The sequence below is a fragment of the Lampetra fluviatilis genome, unplaced genomic scaffold (assembly GCF_964198595.1).
Source record: "Lampetra fluviatilis unplaced genomic scaffold, kcLamFluv1.1 SCAFFOLD_552, whole genome shotgun sequence".
NCBI classification, from domain to species: Eukaryota; Metazoa; Chordata; class Hyperoartia; order Petromyzontiformes; family Petromyzontidae; genus Lampetra; species Lampetra fluviatilis.
Window position 1 is genome coordinate 1 of NW_027621346.1, and position 25,586 is coordinate 25,586.

The 25,586-nt window shown below is 50.1% G+C and overlaps 1 protein-coding gene across 1 annotated transcript; it reads right to left on the reverse strand.

The window, feature by feature from the left end:
- Window positions 1–3,284: 3,284 nt before the first annotated feature.
- RSL24D1 (ribosomal L24 domain containing 1) lies at window positions 3,285–23,639 on the reverse strand (the record flags this gene model as incomplete). Its single annotated transcript, XM_078885452.1, has 5 exons — window positions 23,475–23,639; window positions 12,554–12,667; window positions 9,381–9,453; window positions 4,611–4,674; window positions 3,285–3,370 (listed from the first exon to the last, which is right to left on the reverse strand). Coding segments are annotated over exons 1-5 (418 nt in total), but the record flags the coding sequence as incomplete, so codon positions are not given.
- Between the last annotated feature and the right edge of the window lie 1,947 nt (window positions 23,640–25,586).

Below are 25,586 nucleotides of genomic sequence, written 5' to 3' on the forward strand. Positions count from 1 at the left end.
GACACGGGGGGAGAGACACGGGGGGAGAGACACGGGGGGAGAGACACGGGGGGAGAGACACGGGGGGAGAGACACGGGGGGAGAGACACGGGGGGAGAGACACGGGGGGGGAGACACGGGGGGAGAGACACGGGGAGAGAGAGACACGGGGAGAGAGACACGGGGGGAGAGACACGGAGAGAGAGAGACACGGGGAGAGAGACACGGGGAGAGAGACACGGGGAGAGACACGGGGAGAGACACGGGGGGGGAGACACTGGGAGAGAGACACGGGGGGAGAGACACGGGGGGGAGAGACACGGGGAGAGAGACACGGGGGGAGAGACACGGGGGGAGAGACACGGGGGGGAGACACAGGGAGAGAGACACGGGGAGAGAGACACGGGGGGAGAGACACGGGGAGAGACACGGGGAGAGACACGGGGGGAGAGACACGGGGGGAGAGACACGGGGAGGGAGACACAGGGAGAGAGACACGGGGGGAGAGACACGGGGGAAGAGAGACGGGGGGAGAGACACGGGGGGAGAGACACACGGGGGGAGAGACACGGGGGGAGAGACACGGGGGGAGAGACACGGGGGGGGAGACACGGGGGGAGAGACACGGGGGGAGAGACACGGGGGGAGAGACACGGGGGGGGAGACACAGGGAGAGAGACACGGGGGGAGAGACACGGGGAGAGAGAGACACGGGGAGAGAGACACGGGGGGAGAGACACGGGGAGGGAGACACAGGGAGAGAGACACGGGGGGAGAGACACGGGGAGAGAGAGACACGGGGAGAGAGACACGGGGGGAGAGACACGGGGAGAGAGAGACACGGGGAGAGAGACACGGGGAGAGAGACACGGGGAGAGAGACACGGGGAGAGACACGGGGGGAGACACGGGGAGAGAGACACGGGGAGAGAGACACGGGGAGAGAGACACGGGGAGAGACACGGGGGGAGAGACACGGGGGGAGAGACACGGGGAGAGAGAGACACGGGGAGAGAGACACGGGGAGAGACACGGGGAGAGACACGGGGGGGGAGACACGGGGAGAGAGACACGGGGAGAGAGACACGGGGGGAGAGACACGGGGAGAGAGACACGGGGAGAGACACGGGGAGAGACACGGGGGGGGAGACACGGGGAGAGAGACACGGGGGGAGAGACACAGGGAGAGACAGGGGGGGAGACACGGGGAGAGAGACACGGGGGGGGGAGACACGGGGGGAGAGACACGGGGGGAGAGACACGGGGGGAGAGACACGGGGGGAGAGACACGGTGAGAGAGACACGGTGAGAGACACGGGGGGAGAGACACGGGGGGAGAGACACGGGGGGAGAGACACGGGGGGAGAGACACGGGGGGAGAGACACGGGGGGAGAGACACGGGGGGGGAGACACGGGGGGAGAGACACGGGGGGGGAGACACGGGGGGAGAGACACGGGGGGAGAGACACGGGGGGAGAGACACGGAGGGGGAGACACGGGGGGAGAGACACGGGGAGAGAGAGACACGGGGAGAGAGACACGGGGGGAGAAACACGGGGAGAGAGAGACACGGGGAGAGAGACACGGGGAGAGAGACACGGGGAGAGAGACACGGGGAGAGACACGGGGAGAGACACGGGGGGGGAGACACGGGGAGAGAGACACGGGGGGAGAGACACGGGGAGAGAGACACGGGGAGAGAGACACAGGGAGAGACACGGGGGGAGAGACACGGGGAGAGACACGGGGGGGGAGACACGGGGAGAGAGACACGGGGAGAGAGACACGGGGAGAAAGACACGGGGAGAGAGACACGGGGAGAGACACGGGGGGGGAGACACGGGGAGAGAGACACGGGGGGAGAGACACGGGGAGAGAGAGACACGGGGAGAGAGACACGGGGAGAGACACGGGGAGAGACACGGGGAGAGACACGGGGGGGGGAGACACGGGGAGAGAGACACGGGGGGAGAGACACAGGGAGAGACATGGGGGGGAGACACGGGGAGAGAGACACGGGGGGGGGGGAGACACGGTGGGAGAGACACGGGGGGAGAGACACGGGGGGGGGAGACACGGGGGGAGAGACACGGGGAGAGACACGGGGGGAGAGACACGGGGAGAGACACGGGGGGAGAGACACGGTGAGAGACACGGGGGGGGAGACACGGGGGGAGAGACACGGGGAGAGACACGGTGAGAGAGACACGGTGAGAGACACGGGGGGGGAGACACGGGGGGAGAGACACGGGGAGAGACACGGGGGGAGAGACACGGGGGGAGAGACACGGGGAGAGACACGGGGGGGGAGACACGGGGGGAGAGACACGGGGAGAGACACGGTGAGAGAGACACGGTGAGAGACACGGGGGGGGAGACACGGGGAGAGACACGGGGGGAGAGACACGGGGAGAGACACGGGGAGAGACACGGGGGGAGAGACACGGGGAGAGACACGGGGGGAGAGACACGGGGAGAGAGACACGGGGAGAGACACGGGGGGAGAGACACGGGGAGAGACACGGGGGGAGAGACACGGGGAGAGACACGGGGAGAGACACGGGGAGAGACACGGGGAGAGACACGGGGGGAGAGACACGGGGGGAGAGACACGGGGGGAGAGACACGGTGAGAGACACGGGGGGAGAGACACGGGGTTAATGCCCGTGAGTGAGTGACTGACTGAGTGACTGAGTGACTAACGGGGTGACTAACGGGGTGACTAAGTGGGTGACTAAGTGGGTGACTAACTGAGTGACTAACAGGGTGACTAACGGGGTGACTAACGGGGTGACTAGCTGGGTGACTACCTGAGTGACTAACGGGTGACTAACGGGGTGACTAAGTGGGTGACTAAGTGGGTGACTAACTGAGTGACTAACAGGGTGACTAACGGGGTGACTAGCTGGGTGACTACCTGAGTGACTAACGGGTGACTAACGGGGTGACTAAGTGGGTGACTAAGTGGGTGACTAACTGAGTGACTAACAGGGTGACTAACGGGGTGACTAGCTGGGTGACTACCTGAGTGACTAACGGGTGACTAACGGGGTGACTAAGTGGGTGACTAAGTGGGTGACTAACTGAGTGACTAACAGGGTGACTAACGTGGTGACTAGCTGGGTGACTACCTGAGTGACTAACGGGTGACTAACGGGGTGACTAAGTGGGTGACTAAGTGGGTGACTAACTGAGTGACTAACGGGGTGACTAACGGGGTGACTAAGTGGGTGACTAACTGAGTGACTGGGTGACTAGCTGGGTGACTAGCTGGGTGACTAGCTGGGTGACTAACGGGTGACTACCTGAGTGGGGTGCCTGGATGAGGTGGATGTCGTTCTGGACCAGACGCAGATCGTCCTTCGCACGAAGCTCCTTGCCCTTCGAGAGCCTGGACATCAACAACATCAACATCATCAACAACATCAACAACATCATCAACATCATCAACATCAACAACATCAACAACATCAACAACATCAACATCAACAACATCAACATCAACAACATCAACATCATCAACATCAACAACATCAACAACATCAACAACATCATCAACAACATCAACAACATCAACAACAACAACAACAACATCAACAACATCAACAACAACAACAACATCAACAACATCAACAACATCATCAACATCATCAACAACAACAACATCAACAACATCAACAACATCAACAACATCATCAACATCAACAACATCAACAACAACAACATCAACAACATCAACAACATCAACAACATCAACAACATCAACATCATCAACATCATCAACAACATCAACAACATCAACAACATCAACAACATCAACATCATCAACAACATCAACATCATCAACATCATCAACAACATCAACAACATCAACATCAGCAACATCATCAACAACATCAACAACATCAACATCAACAACATCAACAACATCAACAACATCAACAACATCAACAAGAACCGTCAACAACATCAGCCAACAATAACCCATAGACTCAGCACTGCACCATAGTTGTGGTGGTAGTTGTGGTGGTTGTGGTGGTAGTGGTGGTAGTGGTGGTGATAGTTGTGGTGGTAGTGATAGTGGTGGTGGTAGTGGTAGTAGTTGTGGTAGTGGTGGTGGTGGTAGTGGTGGTAGTGGTAGTGGTGGTAGTGGTGGTGATAGTTGTGGTGGTAGTGGTGGTGGTAGTGGTGGTAGTGGTGGTGGTAGTGGTGGTAGTGGTGGTGGTAGTGGTGGTAGTGGTGGTGATAGTTGTGGTGGTAGTGGTGGTGGTAGTGGTGGTAGTGGTGGTGGTAGTGGTGGTAGTGGTGGTGATAGTTGTGGTGGTAGTTGTGGTGGTAGTGGTGGTAGTGGTGGTGGTAGTGGTGGTAGTGGTGGTGGTGGTAGTGGTGGTGGTAGTGGTGGTAGTGGTAGTGGTGGTAGTGGTGGTGGTAGTGGTGGTAGTGGTAGTGGTGGTAGTGGTGGTGGTAGTGGTAGTGGTGGTAGTGGTAGTGGTGGTAGTGGTGGTGGTAGTGGTGGTGGTAGTGGTGGTAGTGGTGGTGGTAGTAGTGGTGGTAGTAGTAGTAGTGGTAGTAGTAGTAGTGGTGGTAGTTGTGGTAGTTGTGGTAGTTGTGGTTGTTGTTGTTGTGGTTACCGGTTCTTGATGAACTGTGCCTGTCGCCGGCTTTTGATCTCCACGATGCGTTTCATCGCCTCCACTGCGGAACAGCAAAACACACATGGTGGTGATGGTGGTGATGGTGGTGATGGTGGTGGTGATGGTGGTGATGGTGGTGATGGTGGTGATGGTGGTGGTGATGGTGGTGATGGTGGTGATGGTGGTGATGGTGGTGATGGTGGTGATGGTGATGGTGGTGGTGATGGTGGTGGTGATGATGGTGGTGGTGGTGGTGATGGTGGTGGTGATGGTGGTGGTGATGGTGGTGGTGATGGTGGTGGTGATGGTGGTGATGGTGGTGGTGATGGTGGTGATGGTGGTGGTGATGGTGGTGATGGTGGTGGTGGTGGTGGTGATGGTGGTGGTGATGGTGGTGGTGATGGTGGTGGTGATGGTGGTGATGGTGGTGGTGATGGTGGTGATGGTGGTGATGGTGGTGATGGTGGTGATGGTGGTGATGGTGGTGGTGATGGTGGTGATGGTGGTGATGGTGGTGGTGATGGTGGTGATGGTGGTGATGGTGGTGGTGGTGATGGTGGTGATGGTGGTGGTGGTGATGGTGGTGATGGTGGTGATGGTGGTGGTGGTGATGGTGGTGATGGTGGTGATGGTGGTGGTGATGGTGGTGATGGTGGTGGTGGTGATGGTGGTGATGGTGGTGATGGTGGTGGTGGTGATGGTGGTGATGGTGGTGATGGTGGTGGTGATGGTGGTGATGGTGGTGATGGTGGTGATGGTGGTGATGGTGGTGATGGTGATGGTGGTGGTGATGGTGGTGGTGATGATGGTGGTGGTGGTGGTGATGGTGGTGGTGATGGTGGTGGTGATGGTGGTGGTGATGGTGGTGGTGATGGTGGTGATGGTGGTGGTGATGGTGGTGATGGTGGTGGTGATGGTGGTGATGGTGGTGGTGGTGGTGGTGATGGTGGTGGTGATGGTGGTGGTGATGGTGGTGGTGATGGTGGTGATGGTGGTGGTGATGGTGGTGATGGTGGTGATGGTGGTGATGGTGGTGATGGTGGTGATGGTGGTGGTGATGGTGGTGATGGTGGTGATGGTGGTGGTGATGGTGGTGATGGTGGTGATGGTGGTGGTGGTGATGGTGGTGATGGTGGTGGTGGTGATGGTGGTGATGGTGGTGATGGTGATGGTGGTGATGGTGGTGATGGTGGTGGTGATGGTGGTGATGGTGGTGGTGGTGATGGTGGTGATGGTGGTGATGGTGGTGATGGTGGTGATGGTGGTGATGGTGGTGATGGTGGTGGTGGTGGTGATGGTGGTGGTGATGGTGGTGGTGATGGTGGTGGTGATGGTGGTGGTGATGGTGGTGATGGTGGTGGTGATGGTGGTGATGGTGGTGGTGATGGTGGTGATGGTGGTGGTGGTGGTGGTGATGGTGGTGGTGGTGATGGTGGTGGTGATGGTGGTGGTGATGGTGGTGATGGTGGTGGTGATGGTGGTGATGGTGGTGATGGTGGTGATGGTGGTGATGGTGGTGATGGTGGTGGTGATGGTGGTGATGGTGGTGATGGTGGTGGTGATGGTGGTGATGGTGGTGATGGTGGTGGTGGTGATGGTGGTGATGGTGGTGGTGGTGATGGTGGTGATGGTGGTGATGGTGGTGGTGGTGATGGTGGTGATGGTGGTGATGGTGGTGGTGATGGTGGTGATGGTGGTGGTGGTGATGGTGGTGATGGTGGTGATGGTGGTGATGGTGGTGATGGTGGTGATGGTGGTGATGGTGGTGGTGGTGATGGTGGTGATGGTGGTGATGGTGATGGTGGTGATGGTGGTGATGGTGGTGATGGTGGTGATGGTGGTGGTGATGGTGGTGATGGTGGTGATGGTGGTGGTGATGGTGGTGATGGTGGTGATGGTGGTGGTGGTGATGGTGGTGATGGTGGTGATGGTGGTGATGGTGATGGTGGTGATGGTGGTGATGGTGGTGATGGTGGTGGTGGTGATGGTGGTGATGGTGGTGATGGTGGTGATGGTGATGGTGGTGATGGTGGTGATGGTGATGGTGGTGATGGTGGTGATGGTGGTGATGGTGGTGATGGTGGTGGTGGTGATGGTGGTGATGGTGGTGGTGGTGATGGTGGTGATGGTGGTGATGGTGGTGATGGTGGTGATGGTGGTGATGGTGATGGTGGTGATGGTGATGGTGGTGATGGTGGTGGTGGTGATGGTGGTGATGGTGGTGATGGTGATGGTGGTGATGGTGGTGGTGGTGATGGTGGTGATGGTGGTGATGGTGGTGGTGATGGTGGTGATGGTGGTGATGGTGGTGGTGATGGTGGTGATGGTGGTGGTGATGGTGGTGATGGTGGTGATGGTGGTGGTGGTGATGGTGGTGATGGTGGTGATGGTGGTGGTGGTGGTGATGGTGGTGATGGTGGTGGTGGTGATGGTGGTGATGGTGGTGATGGTGGTGATGGTGGTGATGGTGGTGGTGGTGATGGTGGTGATGGTGGTGGTGGTGGTGGTGGTGATGGTGGTGATGGTGATGGTGGTGGTGATGGTGATGGTGGTGATGGTGGTGATGGTGGTGATGGTGGTGATGGTGATGATGGTGGTGGTGGTGGTGATGGTGGTGATGGTGGTGGTGGTGGTGGTGATGGTGGTGATGGTGGTGGTGATGGTGGTGATGGTGGTGATGGTGGTGATGGTGGTGATGGTGGTGATGGTGGTGGTGGTGATGGTGGTGATGGTGGTGGTGGTGGTGATGGTGGTGATGATGGTGGTGATGGTGATGGTGGTGATGGTGGTGATGGTGGTGGTGGTGATGGTGGTGATGGTGGTGGTGGTGGTGATGGTGGTGATGGTGGTGATGGTGGTGATGGTGGTGATGGTGGTGGTGGTGATGGTGGTGATGGTGGTGATGGTGATGGTGGTGATGGTGGTGGTGATGGTGGTGATGGTGGTGATGGTGGTGGTGATGGTGGTGGTGATGGTGGTGGTGATGGTGGTGATGGTGGTGATGGTGGTGATGGTGGTGGTGATGGTGGTGATGGTGGTGGTGGTGATGGTGGTGATGGTGGTGATGGTGGTGATGGTGGTGGTGATGGTGGTGATGGTGGTGATGGTGGTGATGGTGGTGGTGATGGTGGTGATGGTGGTGATGGTGGTGATGGTGGTGATGGTGGTGGTGGTGGTGATGGTGGTGATGGTGGTGATGGTGGTGGTGGTGATGGTGGTGGTGGTGATGATGGTGGTGGTGATGGTGGTGATGGTGGTGATGATGGTGGTGGTGGTGATGATGATGATGGTGGTGGTGATGGTGGTGGTGGTGATGATGGTGGTGGTGATGGTGGTGATGGTGGTGGTGATGGTGGTGATGGTGATGGTGGTGATGATGGTGGTGGTGGTGATGGTGGTGATGGTGGTGGTGGTGGGGGTGGTGGTGGTGATGGTGATGGTGGTGATGGTGGTGGTGGTGATGGTGGTGATGGTGGTGATGGTGGTGGTGGTGATGGTGGTGATGGTGGTGGTGGTGGTGATGGTGGTGATGGTGATGGTGGTGGTGATGGTGATGGTGGTGATGGTGGTGATGGTGGTGATGGTGGTGATGGTGGTGATGGTGATGATGGTGGTGGTGGTGGTGATGGTGGTGATGGTGGTGGTGGTGATGGTGATGGTGGTGATGGTGGTGGTGATGGTGGTGATGGTGGTGATGGTGGTGATGGTGGTGATGGTGGTGGTGGTGATGGTGGTGATGGTGGTGGTGGTGGTGATGGTGGTGATGATGGTGGTGATGGTGATGGTGGTGATGGTGGTGATGGTGGTGGTGGTGATGGTGGTGATGGTGGTGGTGGTGGTGATGGTGGTGATGGTGGTGATGGTGGTGATGGTGGTGGTGGTGATGGTGGTGATGGTGGTGATGGTGATGGTGGTGATGGTGGTGGTGATGGTGGTGATGGTGGTGATGGTGGTGATGGTGGTGGTGATGGTGGTGGTGATGGTGGTGATGGTGGTGATGGTGGTGGTGATGGTGGTGATGGTGGTGGTGATGGTGGTGGTGATGGTGGTGATGGTGGTGATGGTGGTGATGGTGGTGGTGATGGTGGTGATGGTGGTGATGGTGGTGATGGTGGTGGTGATGGTGGTGATGGTGGTGATGGTGGTGATGGTGGTGGTGGTGGTGATGGTGGTGATGGTGGTGATGGTGGTGGTGGTGATGGTGGTGGTGGTGATGATGGTGGTGGTGATGGTGGTGATGGTGGTGATGATGGTGGTGGTGGTGATGATGATGATGGTGGTGGTGATGGTGGTGGTGGTGATGATGGTGGTGGTGATGGTGGTGATGGTGGTGGTGATGGTGGTGATGGTGATGGTGGTGATGATGGTGGTGGTGGTGATGGTGGTGATGGTGGTGGTGGTGGGGGTGGTGGTGGTGATGGTGATGGTGGTGGTGATTGTTGTTGTGGTGGTTGTGGTGAATGTGGTGGTTGTTGTGGTGGTGGTTGTGGTGATGGTGGGGGTGATGGTGGTGGTGGTTGTTGTGGTTGTGGTGGTGTTGATGGTGATGGTGGTGATGGTGGTGATTATGTTGATTGTGGTGGTTGTGAATGTTGTGGTGGTTGTGGTGGTGGTTGTGAATGTTGTGGTGGTTGTGGTGGTGGTTGTGAATGTTGTGGTGGTTGTGGTGGTGGTTGTGGTTGTGGTGGTGGTGGTTGTGGTGGTGCTGGTTGTGATGGTGGTTGTGGTGGTGGTGGTTGTGGTGGTTGTGGTGGTTGTGGCACCAACCTGTCTTCTCCCAGAGTTCCCGGTCATACTTCACCGGCACGTTCCTGCGCTTCTCAAACTCAAAGCAGTTGTCCTGAACATCAACAACAACATCAACAACATCAACAACAACATCAACAACATTAACATCATCAACAACATCAACAATAACAACATCATTAATATCCTCAACATCAACAACAACATCAACAACATCATCACCAACAACATTATCAATATTCTCAACATCAATAACAACATCATCAACATCAACAACACTAACAACATCAACAACACTAACAACATCAACAACACTAACAACATCAACAACACTAACAACATCAACAACACTAACAACATCAACAACACTAACAACATCAACAACACTAACAACATCAACAACACTAACAACATCAACAACACTAACAACATCAACAACACTAACAACATCAACAACACTAACAACATCAACAACACTAACAACATCAACAACACTAACAACATCAACAACACTAACAACATCAACAACACTAACAACATCAACAACACTAACAACATCAACAACACTAACAACATCAACAACACTAACAACATCAACAACACTAACAACAACATCAATAACACTAACAACAACATCAACAACACTAACAACATCAACAACACTAACAACATCAACAACACTAACAACATCAACAACACTAACAACATCAACAACACTAACAACATCAACAACACTAACAACATCAACAACATCAACAACAACATCATTAATATCCTCAACATCAACATCAACAACATCATTAATATCCTCAACATCAACATCAACAACATCATTAATATCCTCAACATCAACATCAACAACATCAACAACAACATCAACAACATCAACAACATCATTAACATCCTCAACATCAACATCAACAACATCAACAACAACATCAACAACACTAACAACATCATTAACATCCTCAACATCAACAACATCATTAACATCCTCAACATCAACATCATTAATATCCTCAACATCAACAACATCAACAACAACATCAACAACAACATCATTAACATCCTCAACATCAACATCAACAACATCATTAACATCCTCAACATCAACATCAACAACATCATTAATATCCTCAACATCAACATCAACAACATCATTAATATCCTCAACATCAACATCAACAACAACATTCACAATATTCTCAACATCAACAACATCAACAACATCAACAACATCATAAAAAACATTACCACCACCATTACAACATCAACAACACTAACAACATCAACAACACTAACAACATCAACAACACTAACAACATCAACAACACTAACAACATCAACATCAACAACAACATTCACAATATTCTCAACATCAACAACACTAACAACATCAACAACACTAACAACATCAACAACACTAACAACATCAACAACACTAACAACATCAACAACACTAACAACATCAACAACACTAACAACATCAACAACACTAACAACATCAACAACACTAACAACATCAACAACACTAACAACATCAACAACACTAACAACATCAACAACACTAACAACAACATCAATAACACTAACAACAACATCAACAACACTAACAACATCAACAACACTAACAACATCAACAACACTAACAACATCAACAACACTAACAACATCAACAACACTAACAACATCAACAACACTAACAACATCAACAACATCAACAACAACATCATTAATATCCTCAACATCAACATCAACAACATCATTAATATCCTCAACATCAACATCAACAACATCATTAATATCCTCAACATCAACATCAACAACATCAACAACAACATCAACAACATCAACAACATCATTAACATCCTCAACATCAACATCAACAACATCAACAACAACATCAACAACACTAACAACATCATTAACATCCTCAACATCAACAACATCATTAACATCCTCAACATCAACATCATTAATATCCTCAACATCAACAACATCAACAACAACATCAACAACAACATCATTAACATCCTCAACATCAACATCAACAACATCATTAACATCCTCAACATCAACATCAACAACATCATTAATATCCTCAACATCAACATCAACAACATCATTAATATCCTCAACATCAACATCAACAACAACATTCACAATATTCTCAACATCAACAACATCAACAACATCAACAACATCATAAAAAACATTACCACCACCATTACAACATCAACAACACTAACAACATCAACAACACTAACAACATCAACAACACTAACAACATCAACAACACTAACAACATCAACATCAACAACAACATTCACAATATTCTCAACATCAACAACAACATCAACAACATCATAAAAAACATTACCGCCACCATTACAACATTAACATCAATAACAACATCAATGCTCTGGTAGTGCCGGTTGCGTGCGGGTTGCGTGCGGGTTGCGTGCGGGTTGCGTGAGTTAAGTGAGTTGCGTGCGGGTTGCGTGCGGGTTGCGTGCGGGTTGCGTGCGAGTTGCGTGCGGATTGCGTGAGTTGCGTGCGGATTGCGTGAGTTGCGTGCGGGTTGCGTGCGGGTTGCGTGCGGGTTGCGTGCGGGTTGCGTGCGGGTTGCGTGCGGGTTGCGTGCGGGTTGCGTGCGGGTTGCGTGCGGGTTGCGTGCGGGTTGCGTGAGTTAAGTGAGTTGCGTGCGGGTTGCGTGCGGGTTGCGTGCGGATTGCGTGAGTTGCGTGCGGATTGCGTGAGTTGCGTGCGGATTGCGTGAGTTGCGTGCGGATTGCGTGAGTTGCGTGCGGGTTGCGTGAGTTGCGTGCGGGTTGCGTGCGGGTTGCGTGCGGGTTGCGTGCGGGTTGCGTGCGGGTTGCGTGCGGGTTGCGTGCGGGTTGCGTGCGGGTTGCGTGCGGGTTGCGTGCGGGTTGCGTGCGGGTTGCGTGCGGGTTGCGTGCGAGTTGCGTGCGAGTTGCGTGCGAGTTGCGTGCGGATTGCGTGGGTTGCGTGCGGGTTGCGTGCGGGTTGCGTGCGGGTTGCGTGCGGGTTGCGTGCGGGTTGCGTGCGGGTTGCGTGCGGGTTGCGTGCGGGTTGCGTGCGGGTTGCGTGCGAGTTGCGTGCAAGTTGCGTGCGAGTTGCGTGCGGATTGCGTGGGTTGCGTGCGGGTTGCGCGTGGGTTGCGCGCGGGTTACCAGGGTGAGCTCCTTCCCCGCAGCTCGCCTGAACGCCTTAGTCCAGCGCACGCGGCGAGGGTTGCGCTTCCTCTTGAAGCCCTTGTGGCACTTGGAGCGGCAAAACCTGAACACCTTCACAACAACAACCATCAACAACAACCATCAACAACAACAACCACAACAACAACAACAACAACCATCAGCAACAACAACAACCACCATCAGCACGCGATCATAAGCACACAACAAACACGCAACCGGCACGCAACAATCACCACACGAGTGAGTGACTGAGTGAGTGGCTGAGTGAGTGGCTGAGTGAGTGGCTGAGTGACTGAGTGAGTGACTGACTGAGTGACTGAGTGACTGAGTGAGTGACTGAGTGAGTGGCTGAGTGACTGAGTGAGTGACTGAGTGAGTGGCTGAGTGAGTGGCTGAGTGACTGAGTGAGTGACTGAGTGAGTGGCTGAGTGACTGAGTGAGTGGCTGAGTGAGTGGCTGAGTGAGTGGCTGAGTGACTGAGTGAGTGGCTGAGTGAGTGGCTGAGTGACTGAGTGAGTGACTGAGTGAGTGGCTGAGTGAGTGGCTGAGTGACTGAGTGAGTGGCTGAGTGAGTGGCTGAGTGACTGAGTGAGTGGCTGAGTGAGTGGCTGAGTGAATGGCTGAGTGACTGAGTGAGTGACTGAGTGAGTGGCTGAGTGAGTGGCTGAGTGAGTGGCTGAGTGACTGAGTGAGTGGCTGAGTGAGTGGCTGAGTGAGTGGCTGAGTGACTGAGTGAGTGACTGAGTGAGTGGCTGAGTGACTGAGTGAGTGGCTGAGTGAGTGGCTGAGTGACTGAGTGAGTGGCTGAGTGAGTGGCTGAGTGACTGAGTGAGTGACTGAGTGAGTGGCTGAGTGAGTGGCTGAGTGACTGAGTGAGTGGCTGAGTGAGTGGCTGAGTGACTGAGTGAGTGGCTGAGTGAGTGGCTGAGTGAATGGCTGAGTGACTGAGTGAGTGACTGAGTGAGTGGCTGAGTGAGTGGCTGAGTGACTGAGTGAGTGGCTGAGTGAGTGGCTGAGTGACTGACTAAGTGACTGACTAAGTGACTGACTCACTGAGTGAGTGACTGAGTGAGTGACTGAGTGAGTGACTGAGTGAGTGGCTGAGTGAGTGGCTGAGTGAGTGGCTGAGTGACTGACTAAGTGACTGACTAAGTGACTGAGTGAGTGACTGAGTGAGTGACTGACTAAGTGACTGACTAAGTGACTGAGTGAGTGACTGAGTGAGTGACTGAGTGAGTGGCTGAGTGACTGACTAAGTGACTGACTAAGTGACTGAGTGAGTGGCTGAGTGAGTGGCTGAGTGACTGACTAAGTGACTGACTAAGTGACTGACTAAGTGACTGAGTGAGTGACTGAGTGAGTGACTGACTAAGTGACTGACTAAGTGACTGAGTGAGTGACTGAGTGAGTGACTGAGTGAGTGGCTGAGTGACTGACTAAGTGACTGACTAAGTGACTGAGTGAGTGACTGAGTGAGTGACTGAGTGAGTGACTGAGTGAGTGACTAAGTGAGTGACTAAGTGAGTGACTAAGTGACTGACTGAGTGACTGACTGAGTGACTGAGTGAGTGACTGAGTGAGTGGCTGAGTGAGTGGCTGAGTGAGTGGCTGAGTGAGTGGCTGAGTGACTGACTAAGTGACTGACTAAGTGACTGAGTGAGTGACTGAGTGAGTGACTGAGTGGCTGAGTGACTGACTAAGTGACTGACTAAGTGACTGAGTGAGTGACTGACTAAGTGACTGAGTGAGTGACTGAGTGAGTGGCTGAGTGACTGACTAAGTGACTGACTAAGTGACTGACTCACTGAGTGAGTGACTGAGTGAGTGACTGAGTGAGTGACTGAGTGAGTGGCTGAGTGAGTGGCTGAGTGAGTGGCTGAGTGACTGACTAAGTGACTGACTAAGTGACTGAGTGAGTGACTGAGTGAGTGACTGACTAAGTGACTGACTAAGTGACTGAGTGAGTGACTGAGTGAGTGACTGAGTGAGTGGCTGAGTGACTGACTAAGTGACTGACTAAGTGACTGAGTGAGTGCCTGAGTGAGTGGCTGAGTGACTGACTAAGTGACTGACTAAGTGACTGACTAAGTGACTGAGTGAGTGACTGAGTGAGTGACTGACTAAGTGACTGACTAAGTGACTGACTAAGTGACTGAGTGAGTGACTGAGTGAGTGACTGAGTGAGTGGCTGAGTGACTGACTAAGTGACTGACTAAGTGACTGAGTGAGTGACTGAGTGAGTGACTGAGTGAGTGACTGAGTGAGTGACTGAGTGAGTGACTAAGTGAGTGACTAAGTGACTGACTGAGTGACTGACTGAGTGACTGAGTGAGTGACTGAGTGAGTGACTGAGTGAATGGCTGAGTGAGTGGCTGAGTGAGTGGCTGAGTGAGTGGCTGAGTGAGTGGCTGAGTGAGTGGCTGAGTGACTGACTAAGTGACTGACTAAGTGACTGAGTGAGTGACTGAGTGAGTGACTGAGTGGCTGAGTGACTGACTAAGTGACTGACTAAGTGACTGAGTGACTGAGTGAGTGACTGACTAAGTGACTGAGTGAGTGACTGAGTGAGTGGCTGAGTGACTGACTAAGTGACTGAGTGAACCCCGCTTCTTCTTGGTTCTTTCGGTGAAGTCATCGCGCAGAAGGGAAATAATAAAATAATAAAAATTAAACATAATAAAATAGTATAATATTAAATAATACATTTATAAAATAAAATAAATTAATATATTTAAATACTATTATATAATAATATAATATTCTAATTTTTCGATTTAAAGCTTTCGTGACTGCAGGGATTCGTCTTCTTGGTTCTTTCGGTAAAGTCGCGTAGAATGGAAACAATAAAATAATAAAAATAAAACATAATAAAATACAATTCTCACGACGTTTCGGCCACAACGCAAGCAGCCGTCCTCAGGTGAAGAACAGCTCTGTCGGGAAGACAGCGTTTGAAGACAGAGTCTGTTAAATTTGTATTATTTTATTATGTTTTATTTTTATTATTTTATTACTTCCATTCTACGAGATGACTTTACCGAAAGAACCAAGAAGATGAATCCCTGCAGTCACGAAAGAAGCTTTACATCGAAAAAAAAAGATGATGTTGATGATGATGATGATGTTGATGATGATGATGTTGATGATGATGTTGATGATGATGATGTTGATGATGATGATGTTGATGATGATGATGATGATGTTGTTGATGATGATGTTGATGATGATGTCATGATGTTGATGATGATGTTGATGATGTTGATGTTGATGATGATGTTGATGATGATGATGATGATGTTGATGATGATGATGTTGATGATGATGATGTTGATGATGATGTTGATGATGATGTTGATGATGATGATGTTGTTGATGATGATGTTGATGATGATGATGATGTTGATGATGATGATGATGTTGATGATGATGATGTTGATGATGATGTTGATGATGATGTTGATGATGATGATGTTGTTGATGATGATGATGATGTTGATGATGATGTTGATGATGTTGATGATGATGTTGATGATGTAGATGATGATGTTGATGATGATGATGATGTTGATGATGTTGATGTTGATGTTGATGATGTTGATGTTGATGATGATGATGATGTGAATGAGGCTGTCTTCTCGACAGACCTGTTCTCCACCTGAGGACGGCTGCTTGCGTTGTGGCCGAAACGTCGTGAGAATTGTATTTTATTATGTTTTGTTTGTATTATTTTATTGTTTCCATTCTACGCGACGACTTCACCGAAAGAACCAAGAAGATGAATCCCTGCAGTCACGAAAGCTTTAAATCGAAAAATTATATTAGATTCTTATATAATAGTATTTAAATATATTAATTTATTTTATTTAATAAATGTATTATTTAATATTATTATATAATACTATTTTATTATGTTTTATTTTTATTATTTTATTATTTCCCTTCTACGCGATTACTTTACCGAAAGAACCAAGAAGATGAATCCCTGCAGTCACGAAAGAAGCTTTACATCGAAAAAAAAGATGATGTTGATGATGATGTTGATGATGTTGATGATGATGTTGATGATGTTGATGATGATGTTGATGTTAATGATGTTGATGATGATGTTAATGATGTTGATGATGATGTTGATGTTAATGATGTTGATGATGATGTTGATGTTAATGATGTTGATGATGATGTTGATGATGTTGATGTTAATGATGTTGATGATGATGTTGATGATGATGTTGATGTTGATGATGATGTTGATGATGTTGATGATGTTGATGATGAGGCCTCGTGTTAACAGAACCCTAAGAACCACGTCTCTCTCTCTCTGCCTCCCACCTTGCAGTCGTTACGCACGAACTGGATGCTGAGTGACTGACTGAGTGAGTGACTGAGTGGGTGACTGAGTGAGTGACTGAGTGAGTGGGTGACTGACTGAGTGAGTGACTGAGTGGGTGACTGAGTGAGTGATTGAGTGAGTGACTGAGTGAGTGGCTGAGTGACTGACTAAGTGACTGACTAAGTGACTGAGTGAGTGACTGAGTGAGTGACTGAGTGAGTGACTGAGTGAGTGGCTGAGTGAGTGGCTGAGTGAGTGGCTGAGTGAGTGGCTGAGTGAGTGGCTGAGTGAGTGGCTGAGTGACTGACTAAGTGACTGACTAAGTGACTGAGTGAGTGACTGAGTGAGTGACTGAGTGAGTGGCTGAGTGGCTGAGTGACTGACTGAGTGAGTGACTGAGTGAGTGGCTGAGTGAGTGGCTGAGCGAGTGGCTGAGCGAGTGGCTGAGTGACTGACTAAGTGACTGACTAAGTGACTGAGTGAGTGACTGAGTGAGTGACTGAGTGAGTGACTGAGTGAGTGGCTGAGTGACTGAGTGACTGACTAAGTGACTGACTAAGTGACTGAGTGAGTGACTGAGTGAGTGACTGAGTGAGTGACTGAGTGAGTGACTGAGTGAGTGACTGAGTGAGTGGCTGAGTGACTGACTAAGTGACTGAGTGAGTGACTGAGTGACTGAGTGAGTGACTGAGTGAGTGACTGAGTGAGTGGCTGAGTGACTGACTAAGTGACTGACTAAGTGACTGAGTGAGTGACTGAGTGAGTGACTGAGTGAGTGACTGAGTGAGTGGCTGAGTGAGTGGCTGAGTGACTGACTAAGTGACTGACTAAGTGACTGAGTGAGTGACTGAGTGAGTGACTGAGTGAGTGACTGAGTGAGTGAGTGGCTGAGTGACTGACTAAGTGACTGAGTGAGTGACTGAGTGAGTGACTGAGTGAGTGACTGAGTGAGTGGCTGAGTGAGTGGCTGAGTGACTGACTAAGTGACTGAGTGAGTGACTGAGTGAGTGACTGAGTGAGTGACTGAGTGAGTGGCTGAGTGAGTGGCTGAGTGACTGACTAAGTGACTGAGTGAGTGACTGAGTGAGTGACTGAGTGAGTGACTGAGTGAGTGAGTGGCTGAGTGAGTGACTGAGTGAGTGACTGAGTGAGTGGCTGAGTGAGTGGCTGAGTGACTGACTAAGTGACTGACTAAGTGACTGAGTGAGTGACTGAGTGAGTGACTGAGTGAGTGACTGAGTGAGTGAGTGGCTGAGTGACTGACTAAGTGACTGAGTGAGTGACTGAGTGAGTGACTGAGTGAGTGACTGAGTGAGTGGCTGAGTGAGTGGCTGAGTGACTGACTAAGTGACTGAGTGAGTGACTGAGTGAGTGACTGAGTGAGTGACTGAGTGAGTGGCTGAGTGAGTGGCTGAGTGACTGACTAAGTGACTGAGTGAGTGACTGAGTGAGTGACTGAGTGAGTGACTGAGTGAGTGAGTGGCTGAGTGAGTGGCTGAGTGACTGACTAAGTGACTGAGTGAGTGACTGAGTGAGTGACTGAGTGAGTGACTGAGTGAGTGACTGAGTGGCTGAGTGACTGACTAAGTGACTGACTAAGTGACTGAGTGAGTGACTGAGTGAGTGACTAAGTGACTGACTAAGTGACTGACTAAGTGACTGAGTGAACCCCGCGTCTTCTTGGTTCTTACGGTGAAGTCGTCGCGTAGAAGGGAAATAATAAAATAACAATAAAACATAATAAAATAGTATAATGTAATATAATAATATTAAATAAGAAATGTATTAAATAAAATAAAATATTTAAATAATATAAGAATCTAATATTCACATTTTTCGATTGAAAGCTTCTTTCGTGACTGCAGGGATTCATCTTCTTGGTTCTTTCGGTGAAGTCATCGCGCAGAAGGGAAATAATAAAATAATAAAAATAAAACATAATAAAATAATGTTTTAAAGTCACGTAGAAGGGACGTAATAAAATAATAAAAATAAAACACAATAAAATAATACAAACTTAACAGACTCTGTCTTCAGACGCTGTCTTTCCGACAGAGCTGTTCTTCACCTGAGGACGGCTGCTTGCGTTGTGGCCGAAACGTCGTGAGAATTGTATTTTATTATGTTTTATTTTTATTATTTTATTATTTCCACTCTACGTGACTTTACCGAAAGAACCAAGAAGATGAATCCCTGCAGTCACGAACAGCTTTAAATCGAAAAAAAAAGATGATGTTGATGATGTTGATGATGTTGATGATGTTGATGATGTTGATGATGTTGATGATGTTGATGATGATAATGATGTTGATGTTAATGATGTTGATGATGATGTTGATGATGTTGATGATGTTGATGATGATGTTGATGATGTTGATGATGATGTTGATGATGATGATGTTGATGATGTTGATGATGTTGATGATGTTGATGATGTTGATGATGTTGATGATGATAATGATGTTGATGTTAATGATGTTGATGATGATGTTGATGATGTTGATGATGTTGATGATGATGTTGATGATGTTGATGATGATGTTGATGATGATGATGTTGATGATGTTGATGATGTTGATGATGTTGATGATGTTGATGATGTTGATGATGTTGATGATGATAATGATGTTGATGTTAATGATGTTGATGATGATGTTGATGATGTTGATGATGTTGATGATGATGTTGATGATGTTGATGATGATGTTGATGATGATGATGTTGATGATGTTGATGATGTTGATGATGATGTTGATGATGTTGATGATGATGTTGATGATGATGTTGATGATGATGTTGATGATGTTGATGTTAATGATGTTGATGATGATGTTGATGATGTTGATGATGATGTTGATGATGTTGATGATGATGTTGATGATGTTGATGATGATGTTGATGATGTTGATGATGAGGCCTCGTGTTAACAGAACCCTAAGAACCACGTCTCTCTCTCTCTGCCTCCCACCTTGCAGTCGTTACGCACGAACTGGATGCTGAGTGAGTGACTTAGTGACTGAGTGAGTGGGTGACTGAGTGGGTGACTAACTGAGTGAGTGACTGACTGAGTGTCTGAGTGAATGAGTGAGTGATTGAGTGAGTGACTGAGTGAGTAAGTGACTGAGTGAGCGACTGAGTGAGCGAATGAGTGAGTGAGTGACCGAGTGAGTGAGTGACTGAGTGAGTGACTGAGTAAGTGACTGAGTGTGTGACTGACTGAGTGTGTGAGCGACTGAGTGAGTGACTGAGTGAGTGACTGAGTGAGTGACTGAGTGAGTGTCTGAGTGATTGAGTGAGTGACTGGCTGAGTGAGTGAGTGACTGAGTGAGTGATTGAGTGAGTGACTGAGTGAGTGATTGAGTGAGTGACTGGCTGAGTGAGTGAGTGACTGAGTAAGTGACTGAGTGTGTGACTGACTGAGTGTGTGAGCGACTGAGTGAGTGACTGAGTGAGTGAGTGACTGAGTGAGTGACTGAGTGAGTGTCTGAGTGAATGAGTGAGTGACTGAGTGAGTGACTGAGTGAGTGACTGAGTGAGTGATTGAGTGAGTGACTGGCTGAGTGAGTGAGTGACTGAGTGAGTGATTGAGTGACTGGCTGAGTGAGTGAGTGACTGAGTGAGTGATTGAGTGAGTGACTGGCTGAGTGAGTGAGTGACTGAGTGAGTGATTGAGTGAGTGACTGGCTGAGTGAGTGAGTGACTGAGTGAGTGATTGAGTGAGTGACTGGCTGAGTGAGTGAGTGACTGAGTGAGTGAGTGACTGAGTGAGTGACTGAGTGAGTGTCTGAGTGAATGAGTGAGTGACTGAGTGAGTGACTGAGTGAGTGACTGAGTGAGTGATTGAGTGAGTGACTGGCTGAGTGAGTGACTGAGTGAGTGATTGAGTGAGTGACTGGCTGAGTGAGTGAGTGACTGAGTGAGTGATTGAGTGAGTGACTGGCTGAGTGAGTGAGTGACTGAGTGAGTGACTGAGTGAGTGACTGAGTGAGTGTGTGAGCGACTGAGTGAGTGACTGAGTGAGTGACTGAGTGAGTGACTGAGTGAGTGTCTGAGTGAATGAGTGAGTGACTGAGTGAGTGACTGAGTGAGTGACTGAGTGAGTGAATGAGTGAGTGACTGAGTGAGTGACTGAGTGAGTGACTGAGTGAGTGAATGAGTGAGTGACTGGCTGAGTGAGTGACTGAGTGAGTGTCTAAGTGATTGAGTGAGTGACTGAGTGAGCGACTGAGTGAGCGACTGAGTGAGTGAGTGACCGAGTGAGTGAGTGACTGAGTGACTAAGTGACTAAGTGAGTGACTGACCGAGTGAGTGAACGACCCAGTCTGAGAGACCTCGTGTTAACAGAACCCTAAGAATCGCGCCTCTCTCACCTTGCAGTCGTTACGCACGAACTGGATGCTGAGTGAGTGTGTGACTGAGTGAGTGAGTGACTGAGTGAGTGACTGAGTGAGTGACTGAGTGACTTAGTGAGTGACTGAGTGTGTGAGTGACTAAGTGACCGAGTGACTGACTGAGTGACTGACTTAGTGACTGACTGAGTGACCGAGTGAGTGAGTGTGTGAGTGACTGAGTGAGTGAGTGTGTGAGCGACTGAGTGTGTGAGTGAGTGACCGAATGAGTGAGTGACTGAGTGAGTGAGCGACTGAGTGACTGACTGAGTGACTAAGTGACTGACTGAGTGACTGAGTGAGTGACTGAGTGTGTGAGTAAGTGACTGAGTGAGCGACTGAGTGAGTGACTGAGTGAGTGACTGAGTGTGTGAGTAAGTGACTGAGTGAGCGACTGAGTGAGTGACTGAGTGAGTGAGTGACCGAGTGAGTGAGTGACTGAGTGGGTGACTGACTGACTGAGTGAGTGACTGGCTGAGTGAGTGACTGACCGAGTGACTGACTAAGTGACTGAGTGACTAAGTGACTGACTGAACCCCGAGTGAGTGACTGACTGAGTGACTAAGTGACTAAGTGACTGACTGACCGAGTGACTGAACGAACCAGTCTGAGAGACCTCGTGTTAACAGAACCCTAAGAATCGCGTCTCTCACCTTGCAGTCGTTACGCACGAACTGGATGCTGAGTGAGTGACTTAGTGACTGAGTGAGTGACTGACTGCGTGACTAAGTGACTGAGTGAGTGAGTGACTGAGTGACTGACTAAGTGACTAAGTGAATGAGTGACTGACTGACTGAGAGACTACGTGACTAAGTGAATGAGTAACTGACTGACTGCGTGACTAAGTGAATGAGTGACTGACTGACTAAGTGACTAAGTGACCGAGTGACTAAGTGACCGAGTGACTGAGTGACTGACTGAACGAACCAGTCTGAGAGACCTCGTGTTAACAGAACCCTAAGAATCGCGCCTCTCTCACCTTGCAGTCGTTACGCACGAACTGGATGCTGAGTGAGTGACTTAGTGACTGAGTGAGTGAGTGACTGAGTGAGTGACTGAGTGACTGAGTGACTTAGTGAGTGACTGAGTGTGTGAGTGAATAAGTGACCGAGTGACTGACTGAGTGACTGACTGACTTAGTGACTGACTGAGTGAGTGACCGAGTGAGTGAGTGTGTGAGTGACTGAGTGAGTGAGTGTGTGAGCGACTGAGTGTGTGAGTGAGTGACCGAATGAGTGAGTGACTGAGTGAGTGAGCGACTGAGTGACTGACTAAGTGACTGACTGAGTGACTAAGTGAGTGACTGACTGACTGAACGACCCAGTCTGAGAGACCTCGTGTGAACAGAACCCTAACAATCACGCCTCTCTCTCTCTGCCTCTCACCTTGCAGGCGTTTCGCACGAACTGGATGCTGAGTGAGTGACCGAGTGTGTGACTGACTGAGTGACTGAGTGAGTGACTGAGTGAGTGAGCGATTGAGTGAGTGACTGAGTGAGTGACTGAGTGAGTGAGTGAGTGACTGAGTGAGTGACTGAGTGAGTGAGCGATTGAGTGAGTGACTGAGTGTGTGAGTGATTGAGTGAGTGACTGAGTGTGTGAGTGATTGAGTGAGTGACTGACTGAGTGAGTGACTGACCGAGTAACTGAACGACCCAGTCTGAGAGACCTCGTGTTAACAGAACCCTAACAATCACGCCTCTCTCTCTCTGCCTCTCACCTTGCAGTCGTTTCGCACGAACTGGATGCTGAGTGAGTGACTGACTGACTGACTAAGTGACTGAGTGACTAAGTGACTGAGTGACTGACTGAGTGACTAAGTGACTGACTGAGTGACTAAGTGAGTGACTGACTGACTGAACGACCCAGTCTGAGAGACCTCGTGTTAACAGAACCCTAACAATCACGCCTCTCTCTCTCTGCCTCTCACCTTGCAGTCGTTTCGCACGAACTGGATGCTGAGTGAGTGACTGACTGACTGAGTGACTGAGTGACTAAGTGACTGAGTGACTGACTGACTGAGTGACTAAGTGACTGAGTGACTGAGTGACTAAGTGACTGGGTGACTGACTGAGTGAGTGACTAAGTGACTGAGTGACTGACTGACTGAACCACCCAGTCTAAGAGACCTCGTGTTAACAGAACCCTAACAATCACGCCTCTCTCTCTCTGCCTCTCACCTTGCAGTCGTTTCGCACGAACTGGATGCCGTGCCCCGGGTAGACGGGTGCCGAACAAAAGTAGCACGTCTCGATCCGCATGGCGGCTGCTGCGGAGAGAAGGTGGAGGAGGTGGTGGAGGAGGTGGTGGAGGAGGTGGTGGAGGAGGTGGTGGAGGAGGTGGTGGAGGAGGTGGTGGAGGAGGAGGTGGAGGAGGAGGTGGTGGTGGAGTTCGCCACGAGGCGCTGGTGAGGGAAATGGCGGCCTCCTGCCTGGCGGTGATGGTGGAGGGGGAGGAGGAAGTGACGTCGACGCGCTTCCGGCGTGGTGACGTCAGCGCGCGTTTTTGGTGTGGTGACGTCGACGCGCTTCCGGCGTGGTGACGTCAGCGCGCGTTTTTGGTGTGGTGACGTCGACGCGCTTCCGGCGTGGTGACGTCAGCGCGCGTTTTTGGTGTGGTGACGTCGACGCGCTTCCGGCGTGGTGACGTCAGCGCGCGTTTTTGGTGTGGTGACGTCGACGCGCTTCTGGCGTGGTGACGTCACCACGCGTATATCGGCGTGACGTCGACGCGCTTCTGGCGTGGTGACGTCGACGCGCTTTCGGCGTGGTGACGTCAACGCGCGTGTCGGGCGTGGTGACGTCATTGAGCGTATGGCGTGGTGACGTTGACGCGCGTTTTCGGCGTAGTGACGTCATCGCGCTTCTGGTGTGGTGACGTCATTGCGCGTAGGGCGTGGTGACGTCAACGCGCTTCTAGCGTGGTGACGTCATTGCGCGTAAGGCGTGGTGACGTCACCACGCCGTCTATGGGTCTCTATGAGTAAGTCTATGGGTCTCTATGAGTAAGTCTATGGGTCTCTATGAGTGAGTCTATGAGTCTCTATGAGTGAGTCTATGGGTCTCTATGAGTGAGTCTATGGGTCTCTGTGAGTAAGTCTATGGGTCTCTGTGAGTGAGTCTATGGGTCTCTATGAGTGAGTCTATGGGTCTCTGTGAGTAAGTCTATGGGTCTCTGTGAGTGAGTCTATGGGTCTCTGTGAGTGAGTCTATGGGTCTCTATGAGTGAGTCTATGGGTCTCTATGAGTGAGTCTATGGGTCTCTGTGAGTAAGTCTATGGGTCTCTGTGAGTGAGTCTATGGGTCTCTATGAGTGAGTCTATGGGTCTCTATGAGTGAGTCTATGAGTCTCTATGAGTGAGTCTATGGGTCTCTATGAGTGAGTCTATGGGTCTCTATGAGTGAGTCTATGGGTCTCTGTGAGTAAGTCTATGGGTCTCTGTGAGTGAGTCTATGGGTCTCTGTGAGTAAGTCTATGGGTCTCTGTGAGTGAGTCTATGGGTCTCTATGAGTGAGTCTATGGGTCTCTGTGAGTAAGTCTATGGGTCTCTGTGAGTGAGTCTATGGGTCTCTGTGAGTGAGTCTATGGGTCTCTATGAGTGAGTCTATGGGTCTCTATGAGTGAGTCTATGGGTCTCTGTGAGTAAGTCTATGGGTCTCTGTGAGTGAGTCTATGGGTCTCTATGAGTGAGTCTATGGGTCTCTATGAGTGAGTCTATGAGTCTCTATGAGTGAGTCTATGGGTCTCTATGAGTGAGTCTATGGGTCTCTATGAGTGAGTCTATGGGTCTCTGTGAGTAAGTCTATGGGTCTCTGTGAGTGAGTCTATGGGTCTCTATGAGTGAGTCTATGGGTCTCTATGAGTGAGTCTATGAGTCTCTATGAGTGAGTCTATGGGTCTCTGTGAGTAAGTCTATGGGTCTCTGTGAGTGAGTCTATGGGTCTCTATGAGTGAGTCTATGGGTCTCTATGAGTGAGTCTATGAGTCTCTATGAGTGAGTCTATGGGTCTCTATGAGTGAGTCTATGGGTCTCTATGAGTGAGTCTATGGGTCTCTGTGAGTAAGTCTATGGGTCTCTGTGAGTGAGTCTATGGGTCTCTGTGAGTAAGTCTATGGGTCTCTGTGAGTGAGTCTATGGGTCTCTATGAGTGAGTCTATGGGTCTCTGTGAGTAAGTCTATGGGTCTCTGTGAGTGAGTCTATGGGTCTCTGTGAGTGAGTCTATGGGTCTCTATGAGTGAGTCTATGGGTCTCTATGAGTGAGTCTATGGGTCTCTGTGAGTAAGTCTATGG